Here is a 15,678-nt window from a genome sequence, read left to right on the forward strand (position 1 = left end):
CTTACAAACTAAAGAACCATCGATGGAAACAATTTTCAAAGACTGCATTGAAAAAACTTGGCAGTTTTAACTGAGGTGGTCTCACAGCCCTTCAAAGCCAGCCGTTATATCTCACTTTGGCACCTTAAGGTACCCTAAATAGAAACCGTATCTAGCTGATATGTAGGCTTATTTTGTGCTTATAGGATTTTTTTTTTCTGTCACCCTACTGCTCTTCCAGGAGAAGCCTATCTAAACAGCATATTAAAATGAGATGATGAAATACTCCTCTTGCTGTTTCAGTATTTTCAATATTTTATGTACTGTAAAAGGATCTAGAAGAATTAGGGAAGATATCTGAAATTGATGATTATTGACCAGGTTTTATCCTAGTATTTGATCCTTAGTAATATCCATGAAAAGAGCTTGATCCCTTCTCTTTGAGAACATCATTGCACAGTAACAGGCACGTGAAAGTGAGCAACAGCAAGGAGAGCAGAACAATGAAGACAACATAACAGACTGAGATGCCATTATACAGTAGTTCTGTTATCAATCGTGAAACCAAACTGGTTCTAAGGCCAAAAATTAGTATCACTTGACGTTGGTTAGTATTATGCAGCACAGTGAGCTTACCAGTAAAACAGCATTATCACTGCACAATGATTTGATAATTGGGTAATTAGCAGAGCATATGAATGAGAGCTGCTCACGTGACTGGAAGGTAACTGAGCCTTTCAAACTCAGCAAAGGTGAGGAAAGCACTTTTTTGAGTGGAAATGACAAGGGAGCACAACAAGGCAAACTGTCAGGAGCGAAATGCAGCATTTTGAAAGCTTCTTAAATGATAAGTATCATCAACGAGCCCAGATAGTTCACAGCAAAGCTCCACAACTTCTTTATGATAGGGAGAAAAGGGAAGGCAAGTGGAGAAACAAAGAAACATGTGGCAGCTCCAAGGTGAGCAGCAATCTGGGAGGGCACGGTATTGTTTTCTGTCCCAAAGGCTCAGATCACATCTTTTCTAAGCTCTGCAGACATGAGTGCAATCATGACAGCTTTATCAAGTCCTGTCGGTCTCCCAAATTAAAATAACTTCAGGCATTCTGGGTTTAATATAATGCTCACAGTTTGGAGATTTCAAAGATGCAGCGATGACAGTATTAAAAGGCTTCGGACTGGCTGCAGCACTGGCCAAAGTCAGTACCAAATACACCTGGCAGCACTGCTGCCTTGAAAACAGAGGCAGAAATAAACCTATGAGGATGGAATTCTATAAAGTGCTTGGCTTTGTTTCTAGTGTCTAGGGTTTTATGAAACCTGCTTTAAATAAGACAGCAAAGCATTTCCTCTCCCCATTTCCCCCACAGCCACTACCCTGACTCAGCTGTGCCTTTATTTCCACTAATGTAGAGACAGGTTATAACATCTTTCCTGAAGTACATTTTGAGTGACACGGGACTGTTTATAGAATGAGATAATGTTTAACAGATTAAACTTCAGCAAAACTTCGACCCAAATTTTCCAGAGCTTTCAGCTTAAGAATTCCTATATAGCCAAATATAAAGACTAGGCAGTCTGGAGCACAACACAGTACTGCATATACATCACATAACAATCATAATTTCTGTCTGGTAATATGTGACAAAAATGCAACACAGGCTGCAGCAAAAAGGTAAGTCTACCATGAATGCATCATGGGACCTCAAGATTCGCAGTGAACTCTATTTTGCCATAAGTAAAAGGCCATCTCTGACAAGCAAACTGATGTTTGACAGAAAAAATATGGAGGAAGATATGCCAGTCTTTCAGCAGGGTCAGTGCACTGCTGCTACCTCAGGAAGGATGCAGAGATTTAATGAAATTTTTGCTGCTGCTCCTTTGAAACACAGATTACGTCCCTGAAAAACTGCATTGCATCAGCTCCTGTGCACCGCCCCTGGTGGGAGTGGTGCAGGAGATGCTCTCAATGAGGGCATCATGTCTTGTGGTGCAACTGAGCTGGTGCCATATACTAGCACTCTCTATATTCCCTCTAGACTCAGAGGGAAGCAGGGAGTCCCTTGGTGTTCTCCTGGATCTCTTCTACTTGCTCAGTAAGTTTAACTTGTAGCAAAGAATCACTTAAAAATTGGTCTTTCCATCCAGAGTAAACCTCACACTTCAGCACACTGCCTGACAGAGACAAAACACATGATGAGAATAAAACACCAACACCTCTGTTTTGTTGACAGTTTGGATATTTCCATTTGGCAGGAGGAGGTTTCTTAACATACCCTGTGAACAGGAATGGTAACACACCACCTGCCCACCACTCAGATAACCTCCGTCCCCATCCCCCTATGCTCTGGACCTCAGATAATTTGATGGCAAATGCCCCTCTGCTATCTACAAGAATAAATCAGCCTCCCCAGCTTCAATTAAAGTTGAAGTAACTTTTTACTTCATCTCCTTGTTCCAGCTCAGCGTCCTTAGGAGCAGGTCAGCAAGATGGTCCCTTTGGATTCAGAATCTCTTCACTGTCAACATTAATTCAGCTCTCCGTCATGGTTTACACATTGGAATTTGTTTCAAATTAGTAGAAACCATTCTCTGAATCTTACTAGATTTATAAACCAATTTTTCACCACTGTTATTTCCCTGACATGTGAACTGTCTGTACGGCTTACCCATCAAATTAGTTCTTCAGAGGTGCCACCAAAGCAAAACAGACTAAGGGCTTTCTCTCCCCTAAAATTTAAAAAGATTAAAATCTTCTCTAACAGCTAGTGAGATGTACTGCATAATTATAATAAGGAAAAATAAAAGGGGTTTTCACTAGCCTGGAAGTAATAAACCTTTTTATTTATTTATTTATTTATTTATTTTACAACAGACTTATTCATATACTTTAGAAAAGTTCTAGACAGAAACTAACATTTTTCATGTTGGTCAGAAAGCATTCATATGTGGCGCATTTTAAAAACACATTCTACCATGTGAAATTCAATTCAGGTTATCCATAATCACAATAAAGATTTAGAAAGATAACTTTTTTAAAGTTTTATTTTATTTCTGGCTCTTATTAAATGGCCACACATGACCTCAGATAAATATATCTTAATAATGACTTACAATGAGAGATCAGGTACAGAACAGTATTCCCACCAGAAATCTTCATGCTATAAAATGTATTGATTTTTGGCCTGTAGTACATCTCCAAGAATATTGCAGGCATATGAGATACTGTCTCTATAGTCAACATCTGTCAAATTTTTTACTATTAAAAAAAACTGAGAGCTTTTTAGTGTATCTTTATTTAATGTTGCTGAATCCTTCCCTCTCCCTATCCAATCCCCCTGCCTCCAAAAATCCCAAATCAGGCCCCCAAAGGATAAGACTGGACATAACATGAGACAAAAACAAAGATCAGAGAAATTCTCTTTGAGTTGTCTTTTGATCTCTCTCTGCCTGCTATCCCGGTGTCCCAGTTTTGTGCCAAACCCCAAGCAGTAGGATCTGGCACCTGCTCCCACCCCTGGAGGCATGCCCAGCAGGTCCAAGCAGCAACTCACATTCCCCTCACCATTCTCACCCCCAAACAATCCCTATCCTAGCACACAAATCAGGTTCTGCTCTGTGCTCTGAAGCATCTTCTTTTTTTTCTGTCCCACATTTACATGCGACTATAAGAAAACTAAATTTACAGTGGTTAAATGACCTAGTGACCCAATTACCAATCCCAAGGGGAAGCACACACTCTGGTGAGTTGACTGATATTTCAGCGTGGCTGCACAGCCCTGGCTGTGCTGTGAGGCTGCTTTGCTCCCATTTGGTTTTCAATACATGACAGAGGAGTAAAGCAGGAACGGAGCCCATCACTTGGTGCGCACTGAGGAACTGTTCTTTGGCACAGATAAAACTATGAATCCTTTGGGAAAGGGCCTGGAACTGGGAGGGACAGCTTGCCACCCCGGGAAACCAGAAATGGTTACTTTTTACAAAGGAGGAATGGTGTGAATGCATTCCTGGCTGGGCAGTATTTGTTTGAGCCACTTTTGTGGTGGGAGCAAACACCTACCTCTGATTTTAAGAAGGACTCAGCTGGGTCCATTTTTAGTCTAAAACAAACCCCAGAAGACAACAGAAAGTAACACTGAAATTGTACTAGACCCCTCTCCCCCGCTGCAGAGCACTACAGGTTTTAAGTCCCTCCTGCACTCATCTTTGATGTGTGGGCATTGACAAATCCAAGTTATGATTGTCAGTATAAATCCTGGCCACAGGCAAAACAACCAGGAGCCAGTCACCAAAAACTAGTGCTCTCAGCCATCTCCGTGCAGAAACACCCTTCATTTCACCGAACGCTCAATGCATTCGCTTCAGCTCTCAGGTTGACATATTTAAAATGAAGGCTGTACTTTCCACTCCCTGATATTAATGAGTCGCAAACGCCCTTTTATGCTGTGCACTTTTGCAATGAGCCCTAATATTACTCTGGGGGAGGCAAAAGCAGGCTCTGCTCTCCGTTTACTGCATACCTATGGATCTCACTAATGTCATGAGGAGTTACCTACACTGTGCAGAAAAAACAACCCTTATGCATTGAACAAAACTAATAATAATGAGGGTTGCATGTTAATAGGACATGGTGTCATTGTTTTGGAGCACACATTGGTTTCTGTTGTATTAGCTGCATGCTAATATAGGCAACCATGCTAGACGAACACATGTGCACGTACTCACTGACAGTTCAGGAACACCTCCTGTCTCAGTTCCTGACTTCTTGCAAATTCTGCTATTTCTTTCTCCCCAAACAAGCCTCATTTTAAGTGTAGTGACATGAGAAGGCCAATTCTGCCTGCTTTTCTCATGTCAATCTTAGAATTTTTCTCCCTAGCTCAGCAAAGGAAGAGAGGAACCTGTGCTTTTGCATGTGGTAGTGCTCTAAACCAGACACTAAACAAAGATGCCTAGATGCCTCAAACCATATGCCGTTTCCATAGTGACACAAACCAGTGGTTTCTTGGGTTTGGTTATGCAAAACCAGACCTCACACATCACAGTTATGGAGGGCAATATTAATGGCTGGATTACACAGCCATTGAATTGGATTCTCCACTCTTTAGAACAAGTTAATTATAAGCAAATTCTCTGAAAGTGGAAGTGTGATTCTGTTCTAAATCTTGTGCAGCAGAGTGATCAATCGGACCCAGTTAGTCTATTCCCAAAACATTTGCACAATGATAATGAATACCTAAAACCTGTCCTTGAAAATTATTTTGCTCTGTTACTGAATACAAATCTCTTTGATATTGGCTTAATCTACATGAACTTTCCTTTACCAAATGTCTGCAAAGCAGCATATTTGTGATTTGCAGCAATGTCATAATACAGTTGCTGTGGCTAATGTGCCATTCTCCTAAAGTCACCACTGGCTAGCACAGAGGAAGAAGCACAGCCATGGGCAGCTCCTTCTACAGCCCTACGACAAAATCAGAAAGTAAAAACGCTGATCAGATTCATAGTGTCACTTTTCTCCCCCTGAGCCTCCCCGCTATCAATAGCTACAAGAAATTGAATTGAAGAGTACTAGTCCATCATCATTACAAATGAGATTTGGACATTGCTGCAATTAATCTTCCTGAATCAATAGGTACAATTTGATAACCCACTGACCTGCCAATAAGAACAGCACAAAGAAAAATAATCGGGGGGGATCAAAAGCCTTTAGATGACAATGGTTTTCACCAACATATACAGGTCAGTCAAAACAGCACAGTTCATTTAAGTGGGTATATTTCACAGAAATTGTCAATGGTAAATATCTTTTGTTTCAGCTGTATGTTTATTCAGCTGAGACATCAGTACCATACTGAATATATTTGTATTATGCATGTTATATAATGTATTTTCCTATGTTCTCTTTAAGAAATTTATGGCCTTGAAAAAACAATTTCCAGGATTTTTCTTTAGGAAATTCTGGCTGTCTTTTCTGATTCAAAAAGAAATTAATTAAAAAACTCAGAATTCCACACACAATAGAAATTCCATTTTCCAGAACCTCTAGAATGAAAAATACATATTTCTTAAATAGCTTCATTGTCTCCCAGTCTGCCATGGGAATAGCATTATACATTTATAGGCAAATTAAAGGAACATATTTTAAAGACACAAAAGTAAACCTACCCAAATAAACCAGCGATAGGAAGCTAGCTCCTGGCAATTGTCAAAAATGTATTGTGTTGCCAAGCCTTGAGATTTTATAGGGAGCATTTAGATTGTGAATCATGCTATAGGCGGTTTAATGAAAAGATCCAGCTGTCATGTGATTTTAGAAGAGAAGAAATAGGAAAGAACATCACCTCCAGCTTGAAGAGAAATACACTGACATGCAAACTCAGAGACATGGCGTAATAGGCACAGCTCTTCACGTGATTGCCAGGAAGATTTCTGTGCCATTAAAGGACCTCTCTAAAAACAGGTTCCCCATTACCACTAGATTGCAGAGTACCAACAGCCACCAATACAATTACATTGCTTTCAGAAGATTAGTCAAGACGGTCTTCCAGCAACCCCTGCTAATGAAGTCTCCATGCGCATGTCTAGATCATGCAATGGAGCATGGTACTGATATCCACAGCATATTCTGAAGAGTATCACACTTCATCAGGGAAAACACGTCTTACGTGACCTGCTTCTGACTTAGATCTGGCAGTCAAGTCCCCATAGCATTACATCTAACACAGCTATACCGCACAGCCCTTTCCAGCCTTTCTGGTTCCTGGCTCGGGCTGTGCAGAACAATTTCAGTATCTCTGCACTTGCAATGCAGATATGTCCCGAGTCACCCAGAAGCCGCTAGGCTTCATGCAAAAAGTTATGTTATTGCTTCCATGATAAACTATCTGTCTCTTCAGCTATGCTGTTAGAAGTTCTTAGATCCAGAAGTCCCAAGATAACCTCCACAGACAACCCATATATAGGCAGTTTAATTTTTCTCTGCTGCTTGTGACTGCCAGATGCAGCCTGCTGCCAGCCAGAAGAAACCAAGAGCTCTGGAGCCCAGAGCTCCTGCAGCACGGTACAAAGGCCTGTGTAATCTGCTGCCAGTGGGCATTTTTTCCTCTTTGTGTAGAAGTGAATACATTTACATAAATGAACAGGAAACTGTAGATTATAGCTTCAAAACTTGCTAATGACCATGCAAAGGATGATGAAGATAAGAGTAGGGCTGATTTTTTGTTGCCTGTCTCATGTTTTTGTTATTTTTAAAAAGATATGGCATTATTGAAACCACAGTTGTTATTGCTAACTTCAAGCATAGTTCTTACCAGGTTTAATTGCCTGCTTTCTCCCTGTTTTGGCCTCGTATTTCATCCTACATAGGATTTTAGTCACCCAACTCAAAGGGAAAAATCCAGTATGCCCAGTGAGCTATTCTTTCCAACAGCCAGGTAGGTAACAAAATTTTCAAAAGTAATAATGAAAAAAAAGTCACCCTGGGACAATGCTCCCTAAGTGCTCATTATCAACATGGCCTCTTAATTTATGCCTAGCTGTTTTACATCAGTATTGAACTTCATGCCAAACTTTAGAACAATGACATCCAACAGAGCTGGAATTTCTATGGGAAAGCACTAGGTTTTTATTCTGAAGGCCAAACAAGTAGCTGTTTGCAATTCAGTTTTGGCCTGACTATTCCATTACCTCACATAGTTTTAAAGCAGTTCAAGTAAAACTATGTGGGACTGAGACATCACAGAATACCATTTTTACCTGCAGAATTTCTTACTGCATCCACTGGATATTTCACATGACAAACAATATAATCATATTTTTCAACATATTTACACTTAAACTTCTTTTCATCTCCAAGAGCTTTTTGAAAACTCTGAACTGACAGCATTTTAGAAACAGTACAGTGGAGGAAGGGAATACTCTAGACAGGAACACTGGAGCACAAATTGCTTCTCAGATGAAGAATATCACCTGATCTTTGATTTCTAGTAGATGATACAGGCCCTTGGCTTTCAAGGTCTCCTCTGAAAGCCTTCCCTTGCGGGAAATACATTTACCTCTCTGAGAAGAATAAAAGGAAGAGCTGAATCTTAAAGGAACTATATACATACACATAAGGTTAACTTTGGTGGTTCGAAGCCAGTGTTCAAGTGTTTAATCATCATCTTCCAAAAGTTGTCTTGGCAAAAAGCAAGCATAGATACCCAAGAATAGGAAAACTGAATAGCTTCCCAAATGGCATACTGCAAAGTTCAGCATTTTTGCTTGCATTTTGTCTGGCTCTCCTTCTTTGTAATAATTCAAGAATAGTCCACAGCATTGCATGTATACTTTGGCAAAATGGATCCTGTAAAACTTTCAAAGTTGGGAATACAGGATCCAGCCATGTACCTAAATGAAAACTCTTTTAGTCACAAGGCCTGAACCAAGAGCTGCCACACTGGACATACAGACAAACCCCCTGAACTTTGATGACCATAGCTGAGCCTCCAGTCAACCTTCTTATTTGTGTTTGATAATGAGGGATAACTCCATACATTTTGAACCAAGGCTGTTCAGAACACGTGCTTTGTTGCATGCCAGAGTTGTGATATTTTACCTTGTAAACATCAGTGCCTTTAGATTACCATGAAAAAAACACCAACTACTGCATGCAAACATGCATACATGTAGTAAATACAAAACTCAGTTGTAGCTGCGACCATAATGCGGCCCAAGAGCCGTGAAAGCGGCTCTACAGATCCAAGAGCAGCTTATCTCATAAACACAGATGACAACACCACCTTGCACTAAAGCATGGACAACCCAGCTTTGCATAAAAAAAAAAAAAAAAAAAAAAGTGGGGTGTTTTTCTGGGTGACCTGGAACAACGTGGGTTTTGGCAGGGGTGGGAGAACACCAAGGGGACAGTGTGAGAGCCAGTTTCCACTTCTGCTTCATTTCACTTCGAGACAATGTTTGGTTCGTTTGGATTAGAAACATCACCTCTGTTTACCATTAGCGGAGCTTTTACAATGCATTGCGAGTGCCATCTGCAGGTTGAAATACGTAGTGGTGGGCGTTCACATGTCAAAAATGCAGATAAACCTGCCCGATAGGAAATCTTGACAGCGCATCTGATGGAAAAGCTCATAAATGCAGAAAGACTACAGAAATGCTTGTTTCAGATCATTGCAAGCACCAAACCACTCAGTCCTGTGGCAGCAGAGTGCAAGGGATTGAGAGAGCAGTTTTCCCAGTATCTTTCCTAATTCTGCACCAGCACAAATGCAGTGATGCTCTTTGTGAGCAGAGGAGGATGTTGAGAAGGCCACTTAAACTCCAATTGCCAGGAATGCCAGAAGGGAGGAGAATGATCCGTGGCCCCTCTCTTCATATACAGAGAATAGGAGAAGGGTTTCCAACACATGCAGCTCAACTCAGTAGAGCTGAAGCGTTTGGAGATTTTGGGAACACAAACCAGTTAACAGAATTTTCCAGTTAGAAGGCACACTGGTTTTCAGGATAAAAACCCTGAATAAGGAAAAGCTAGAGAGTCTAAAATGAAATTATCTTTTGATTTACAATCATAACTGGCTGAACTATGGTTATCTGATTTGCACAAAGTAATTCCAGCCAAGCAAAGAGGCTGTCATTGCAGGAACATTGCAGCTATGTCCAGAGTGGTATTTCTTTGGTGATATCTTGATAACTACCTCATCCATTATGTCTGACTACTAAATTTCACTGTGTGGTAGGCACTGTGCCTAAGGTTGGCATTTTCAGGGTGGCAGCCTGTGAACAGTATCAGGACTGGCTGAGAAACAGTTGCAGGTATATACAAGATAACCACTTCCCTCCCAGGAGCTCAGGCTTTTTAATCCAAATTCAAACATTTGCCATCTGTGCGTTCCATGTAGAATAAACAGTCAGAAAAATTGCCAGAGCATTGTCTAAACAGCAGTTATGAGAGAAAGGGACCCCATATTATATTTCCTATTGCCCACAATGCAGCGCTCTAAAATCACTGACATTTTCTGAGCACAGCTGTATGCAGGAATGTGATCTATTGGGGCCATGCCTGATTGAATCATTACATCCAGATTTATAAATCTGTGGAGTTTCTAATCAGACATAGAAGGAGCACGTTCCACCTCTCAATCTAGCGCCTTGGCAGGTCAGTCAATCAGAGCATTTCTCAGCAGAGCAACGCCAGATACACCACTCTTCTTTACATGCAGTTAGGCAGCGTTCAAAAACATGAATGTTGAAAATATCAGGAAAACTCATGAAAATTGCTTCTAGTCTGACCTTTGCAAATGCCTTCATGAAACAACAGGAGATAAGAACAAATACATCAGAGCCAAAAGAAAGTAGATTTTAGAGAATAAATTTATACTGTATGGCAGGCTAAGTATTTTTTTCAGAGAACTGCCAATAGGAAATACTATCACTTATACTGTCCATCTCACCAGGTATGTCGGTAGGGCACTTAACTTTATTTTTTAAGAAAAACAAACACAACTCTTTATTGTCATTAATGCCAGTAATTAACATCCTGATGAGGGGAATGGACAAACTCATGCATTTGTTTCACAATCTTAGCACACATGCTTTATATTATATGGCTATATTGGGAATAAGCGATGCCTGTTATCCGCCCTAGCCATGGCAAAGATATTACCTATCTTGAGGAAAATGACAAATAATTAAACTTAAGTTTGAAGTAATTACCAAACAACTCTAAGGAGTTAAGCATCAAGAAGGGAGTTAGGAAGAATAAAAACTGGTCATAATCAGAGTGGGGAGGAGATTTATTCCCCAACCACAAAATCGACCTCACTAGAAGCTTCTGCAGGAGAACTCCAGGTGTGATAAATTTATGGCCTCCCCTCTTAGCCTCACTATTACTCTTACCAAAGCAGAGAGTATTATATTCTTAAGTCCTTGACCTCGGATAAAGCCTGAGATTCCTTTCACTTCCCCTCAGTGCATGTCCCCATGTCCATTAGCCAGCACCACATTCCAGTGTCAGACAGGCCTCATAAATTAGCAGTGGTATTCTGATGTGAATGCACCAGAGGAAACTATTCCTGTCAAAGCTAAGGGGGAAGTAACCAGGTTCGACTTGTGTTAGTTATTTCTAATTAGGAAGCACCATAAACTTCACACCCAGAGTGCAGGACTAATCGTGACTGTTCACAATTGTCCAGGCAGAGCAATGAGATGCTCATTGATGCTATCACATAAAACGTAAAAGAATCAGATTCAGAGGAACCAAGGAGATTCTATACCCATGCAAACTATACTTTTCTTTTTCCTCTCCATCATCCTCCCAAACACCCACCTTCATTTGAACACATTTGGTCATCCAGAGAACTAGAGTCATACATTCTTCATTCTGAATTTGGCCTCATGAAGTGAATGGAAATGTGTCTGAAGTTATTCACAGACAAGACATGCTGAAATAGTATAGAAGGAGGACTAACAGAGGGGCTGGAAAAGTCTTAAGTGAAATAATTCTATTCTGACTTACCCTAGTACCTACACATGCAAGCTGCACATCTGTAAGGTTCCTAAACCCTGATGAGGGGATGTATCTCCAAATTACATCATCCAGTGGAGCAAGCCATAAGTGAGCTGTTGTTTCCATGTCCAGACAGCTACACAACTTGCTCTCATCTCTGTTGTCAAGACCATGTTATTTTTCTGTCTTTTCTCACATGTTCGTAATTTGTTTCCTACATCTCCAGTGAAGTACTACTCAAAGAGGAGGTAAAAAGGAAAAAAATAAGCTAACTGTGATCCAGAAATATGAGAAATAACTGGAATTATGAAGCTAAATGTATCATAGAGAAGGGAGATTTAGAAAATATTAATGCCACAAAGGACATTATATCACCTACTTTCAGCTCCTGTATATTACATTATCTTCATTTTCATTCATTAGCCCAGTGTTGTATCCAGAACAGCTGACTCAAGCACATCTTCTCGAAAGGCACCTAATGTTGATTTCCGGATGAAAACTCCCACTAACTTGTGCTTTTGGATGAGGCCTTGTAGAACCGTGGTTTGCAACCTCCAGCCTAAGGTCCATTTTGATAAATCTGCAAAAGGTAATTCTAGAAATTCAAGCCTATTACCAGAAGGTTCAAATCCACAGGAGGTCCCATGAAATTTTAGAGGCCCACCAGTCAGGAACTGCTGGTTTCAGGCTGTGTGATTTGTCAATGGTGTGCAAAGGCATCCCATCACAGCTGAAAGCTAACACTGAAGTTCACTAGCAAGCCAAGCAATAGAATACTCCATCAAGAGCTGAGCATCTAATTAAAAGAAGGATGTTGGCAAACTGAATGGATCCAAAGAAATAGGTAACAGAAGATATTTAAGGGATTGGTTAATAAGAATATGCTAGCAGAATTAAATATGTTTAACATGGTTAAGAGGTACATAGGAGAAGACATGCTAACATTCTACAGATATTTCAAGGTTATTAATTCATCTCCTTTCCTGGCATTTATCTCCTTAAGAGAGACTAAAGGGATATAAACAAGGTGGGGAGGAAGACTGAGAGAAATATAAATTGAGGGGGGGGGGGGGCGGGGGGAAATCTAGCCAGTAGCTGCCACAAGGCAGTGAAATAGTTTCCCTGAGGGCACAGTGAAAGAGGTATGTCCCTGTTGCTGGAAACATCTTAAACTAAACAAGGCCAGCACATGAGAAGGGTACTACAGAAAAACAAAACTGAAGTCTAATATATTTTTGTCTTATGCCACAGTGAAATATTTGAGAAATAACCTGCCTTGTGTGCATCAGGAAGACGAAGCATTTAAGACATTCTGCTTTACATAGATAATCAGGATTTTATCTGAAATACCCAAAGCAGAAGTACCTTTACAGAAGATCAATTTCTGATAGAGGATGCTTCAAGTCTAAAACAAACAGGTGTAACATGATCTGACAGCCAGAGCTGAGACTGGATAATTTCTGGCTGTAAGATACTTAAAAAAAAAAAAAAAAAAAAAGCTATTCAGCCCCTGGAAGAACTTTCAAAGCTCCTCTTTTAAATTCTATAAATAAAGACAGGATGTATGTTTAAACATCTACTATGACCATGCTTTGAGGAAAAGTTATAAGCTTTTGGCTTCATACCAAAATACCTGGAAAAGCCTTGCTTACACTGTGCTATGAGGAAAATTATTAATAATAATAAAAAATAATAATGTCTACCTGTAATGATTGCCTCTCCAAACCAAACAAAAAACCCTTCCACATAATACATTGTACTCTCGGAAAGAGTGGAAGGGTAGTTGCCCTTACTGCAAATACACTCTAGTGTTTCCCCTGCTTCTTTATTAGCTGCTGCTTTCCACCTTATTCTCAAGGTCCTCAGTGTCCGCTGTAGGAGTTACAATTGATTTTTCTATTGCTCTCGCTTGTAACCATCCTCCTCTATGTCCCAACAGTTTGCACTACTGTCCCATAAACTGCTTGCAATTTCTCATAGGCTTTGAGACCTCCCATTAACCCAATGTGGTGATTTTCTGATTCTAAGTCCTGCTGCTACCATGCTCTACAGTGTGCATACTAACTTTCAAACCTGTGAGACAGGATTGCAGTCAGCTTCAAATGTTTGAAGAGAGCAGTGTGACCCAAAACAGCAATAGTTTTTTTCTCAATATACAAGAGGAGTAACAAAATCAAGCCAGAAAGCAGAAGTGTCTGATTCAGACTCTTACCTGTGCTACCTCTTCAAAATCATCATGCCTTTTCTGCAGTGCGCGTGCTCTGTGTAGAGACTTCCCTACTCCTGTATGTTTACTCAGAAAGGCTTCCCCGTGATTTTCAATCCAGTCCAGTACCTGCCAGAAAAGAAGAACATTCAATTAACTCTCCTGTCTCAGCAGCACAGAGAAATCCTCAAGGTGAGGATAAAACAGCTGCAGAGGTATTGCTTTGTGCTTGCTATGGCTAAACACATGCAGATCTGTCAAAGTCCATTCCAACTGGATAGAAGACACATGTTTATGGAAGTTACTGGTCAGTTAGAATTACTGGATTTTTACTATGCAATTTATTTTGAAGTGTAGCTTAGTTATTTGAGCCTGGCAGATATTAAATATTTACTTTCACATAAATGAATTTTGAGGAACAGGAATCAGAAACCTGGAATCTTTTACAGCAAGTATCCTCCTCTTAAGAGCTCCTTGAGTAAAGTGAAAACCAGTGATAGTTGATTTCACATAAACAGCAGATCTCAATGGGAAGCATCTTAAGTGATTCCAAAAGCATGATGGTGGGATCAATTAAAATTTAATTTGATGTGGGGAGAAAGCATTGTCAGAGTAACTAGAATGAAAAGGTTAAGGATCCTTCACAGTAGGCCATAAAATATCGACAGTGTGCACCCTCCAAGTCTTTCAGGTTTTCAGTTCCAAAGGTAACTGATACTTATGGAAAAGTAGAGTGGCAAATCTGATATTCTGAGAGTTAAATAGGATTTTCTTTTAAAAATAGATCAACCGTATGAGCACCATCCACTTGGAGCTCCTTCTCACAATAACACTGGCGCTAAAATTTAGATCAAATCTGTTCGGGTTCTACTAAAAGCTGGGGAAAAAAAATTAACTTGACAATATGAGCTTGGGAAATTTCAGGATGTGATCTCCACCCTTTCTACATCTATTTCCCAATACACAGAGGCTAAAAGAATAAATAGTACTAGATCAGTACTCGTATTTGTGTAAGTAGCTAGGACTTCACTCAGCAAGGAGTCCTGCAATCGCAGTGAGTTGTTGATCCTCACTGCTACTGATGCTAATGGACTAGCAAACAACACCTGCTTTTTCTGCCACACTGAAGGGAGAAGACACCACAAGCATCCCCAGGATAGTGATACTACCTGCAAAAGGCCTCAGAGCTGCATCCTTTCTTTTTGCAGAGCTGGCGTGCAAGGAGCAAGCATGGGCCCCAGTGATGCTGGGCAGGGACTGCAGGCTGCCTTGCAACTCACGGCAGCTTGGCCTGAGAAGGGCTCTGGTACCAGGAGAGAGCTGTTGTGTGAGAGGCCACTTGTCTTGTGTGGGTCTGATAAATGAGCAGATATTGACTAAGGCTAGTAACCTAAGACTGGAAAAATGGAAGATTTTTGGGGTTTTTTTGTTTTGTTTTTTTAAATTTCAGGCAAGTGAAGGCTTTCATGGTTGTACAGAATCTAAACCCCCTGTCCTTTGAGTCTTTTCTGTACTGTAGATCCCAAACATATTTTTATAAGAAGTTCCAAGTACAAACAAAGCTTTATACACATATACTTATTTCCCAACCCTATTTCTTTGCTGGGAAAAGCGATTTTTTTAATTAATATTTTGTGCTTTCAAGGTAATTTTCATCCACAGAGTACAAATAATTTCACAAAATGGGGTATCAAAGCACTTGAAGTCCTTCAGGGACAACACAACACATATTTGGCACAAGTGTCACTGTGGGGATGAGGAAGCAGGACCAAGTGTGTTGGCAGTTCAGTCATCACTTCCTCCTTCCCTTTCTCTGATCGTTTTGTGTCCCATTTGCTCTGGGTAGAGAATCCCAAATACATTCCTTCAGACTGTTTGACAGCCATGAGTCAGCTGGTCTGACAAGAGCTTTTCTGCAATATATTCTTGACCAGGAATCTATATATAATTTCTAATAACATTAATTATTGGAGGGTAGCCTTCTAGC

General features: G+C 40.3%; 1 protein-coding gene across 11 annotated transcripts in view; it reads right to left on the reverse strand.

Moving 5' to 3' along the window:
* The window catches only part of KALRN (kalirin RhoGEF kinase), a 530,488-nt gene that overhangs the window by 231,174 nt on the left and 283,636 nt on the right, over positions 1 to 15,678 (reverse strand). For all 11 annotated transcript variants that reach the window (XR_011324291.1, XM_069780931.1, XM_069780932.1 and 8 more), the window contains exon 10: positions 13,698 to 13,820. Coding sequence is in view for 10 of the 11 variants with exons in the window: in XM_069780931.1 (XP_069637032.1) it covers positions 13,698 to 13,820 (123 nt within the window). In the remaining variant the exon portion in view is untranslated. The remainder of the gene's footprint in view (positions 1 to 13,697; positions 13,821 to 15,678) is intronic.

The sequence above is a fragment of the Haliaeetus albicilla genome, chromosome 4 (assembly GCF_947461875.1).
Source record: "Haliaeetus albicilla chromosome 4, bHalAlb1.1, whole genome shotgun sequence".
NCBI classification, from domain to species: Eukaryota; Metazoa; Chordata; class Aves; order Accipitriformes; family Accipitridae; genus Haliaeetus; species Haliaeetus albicilla.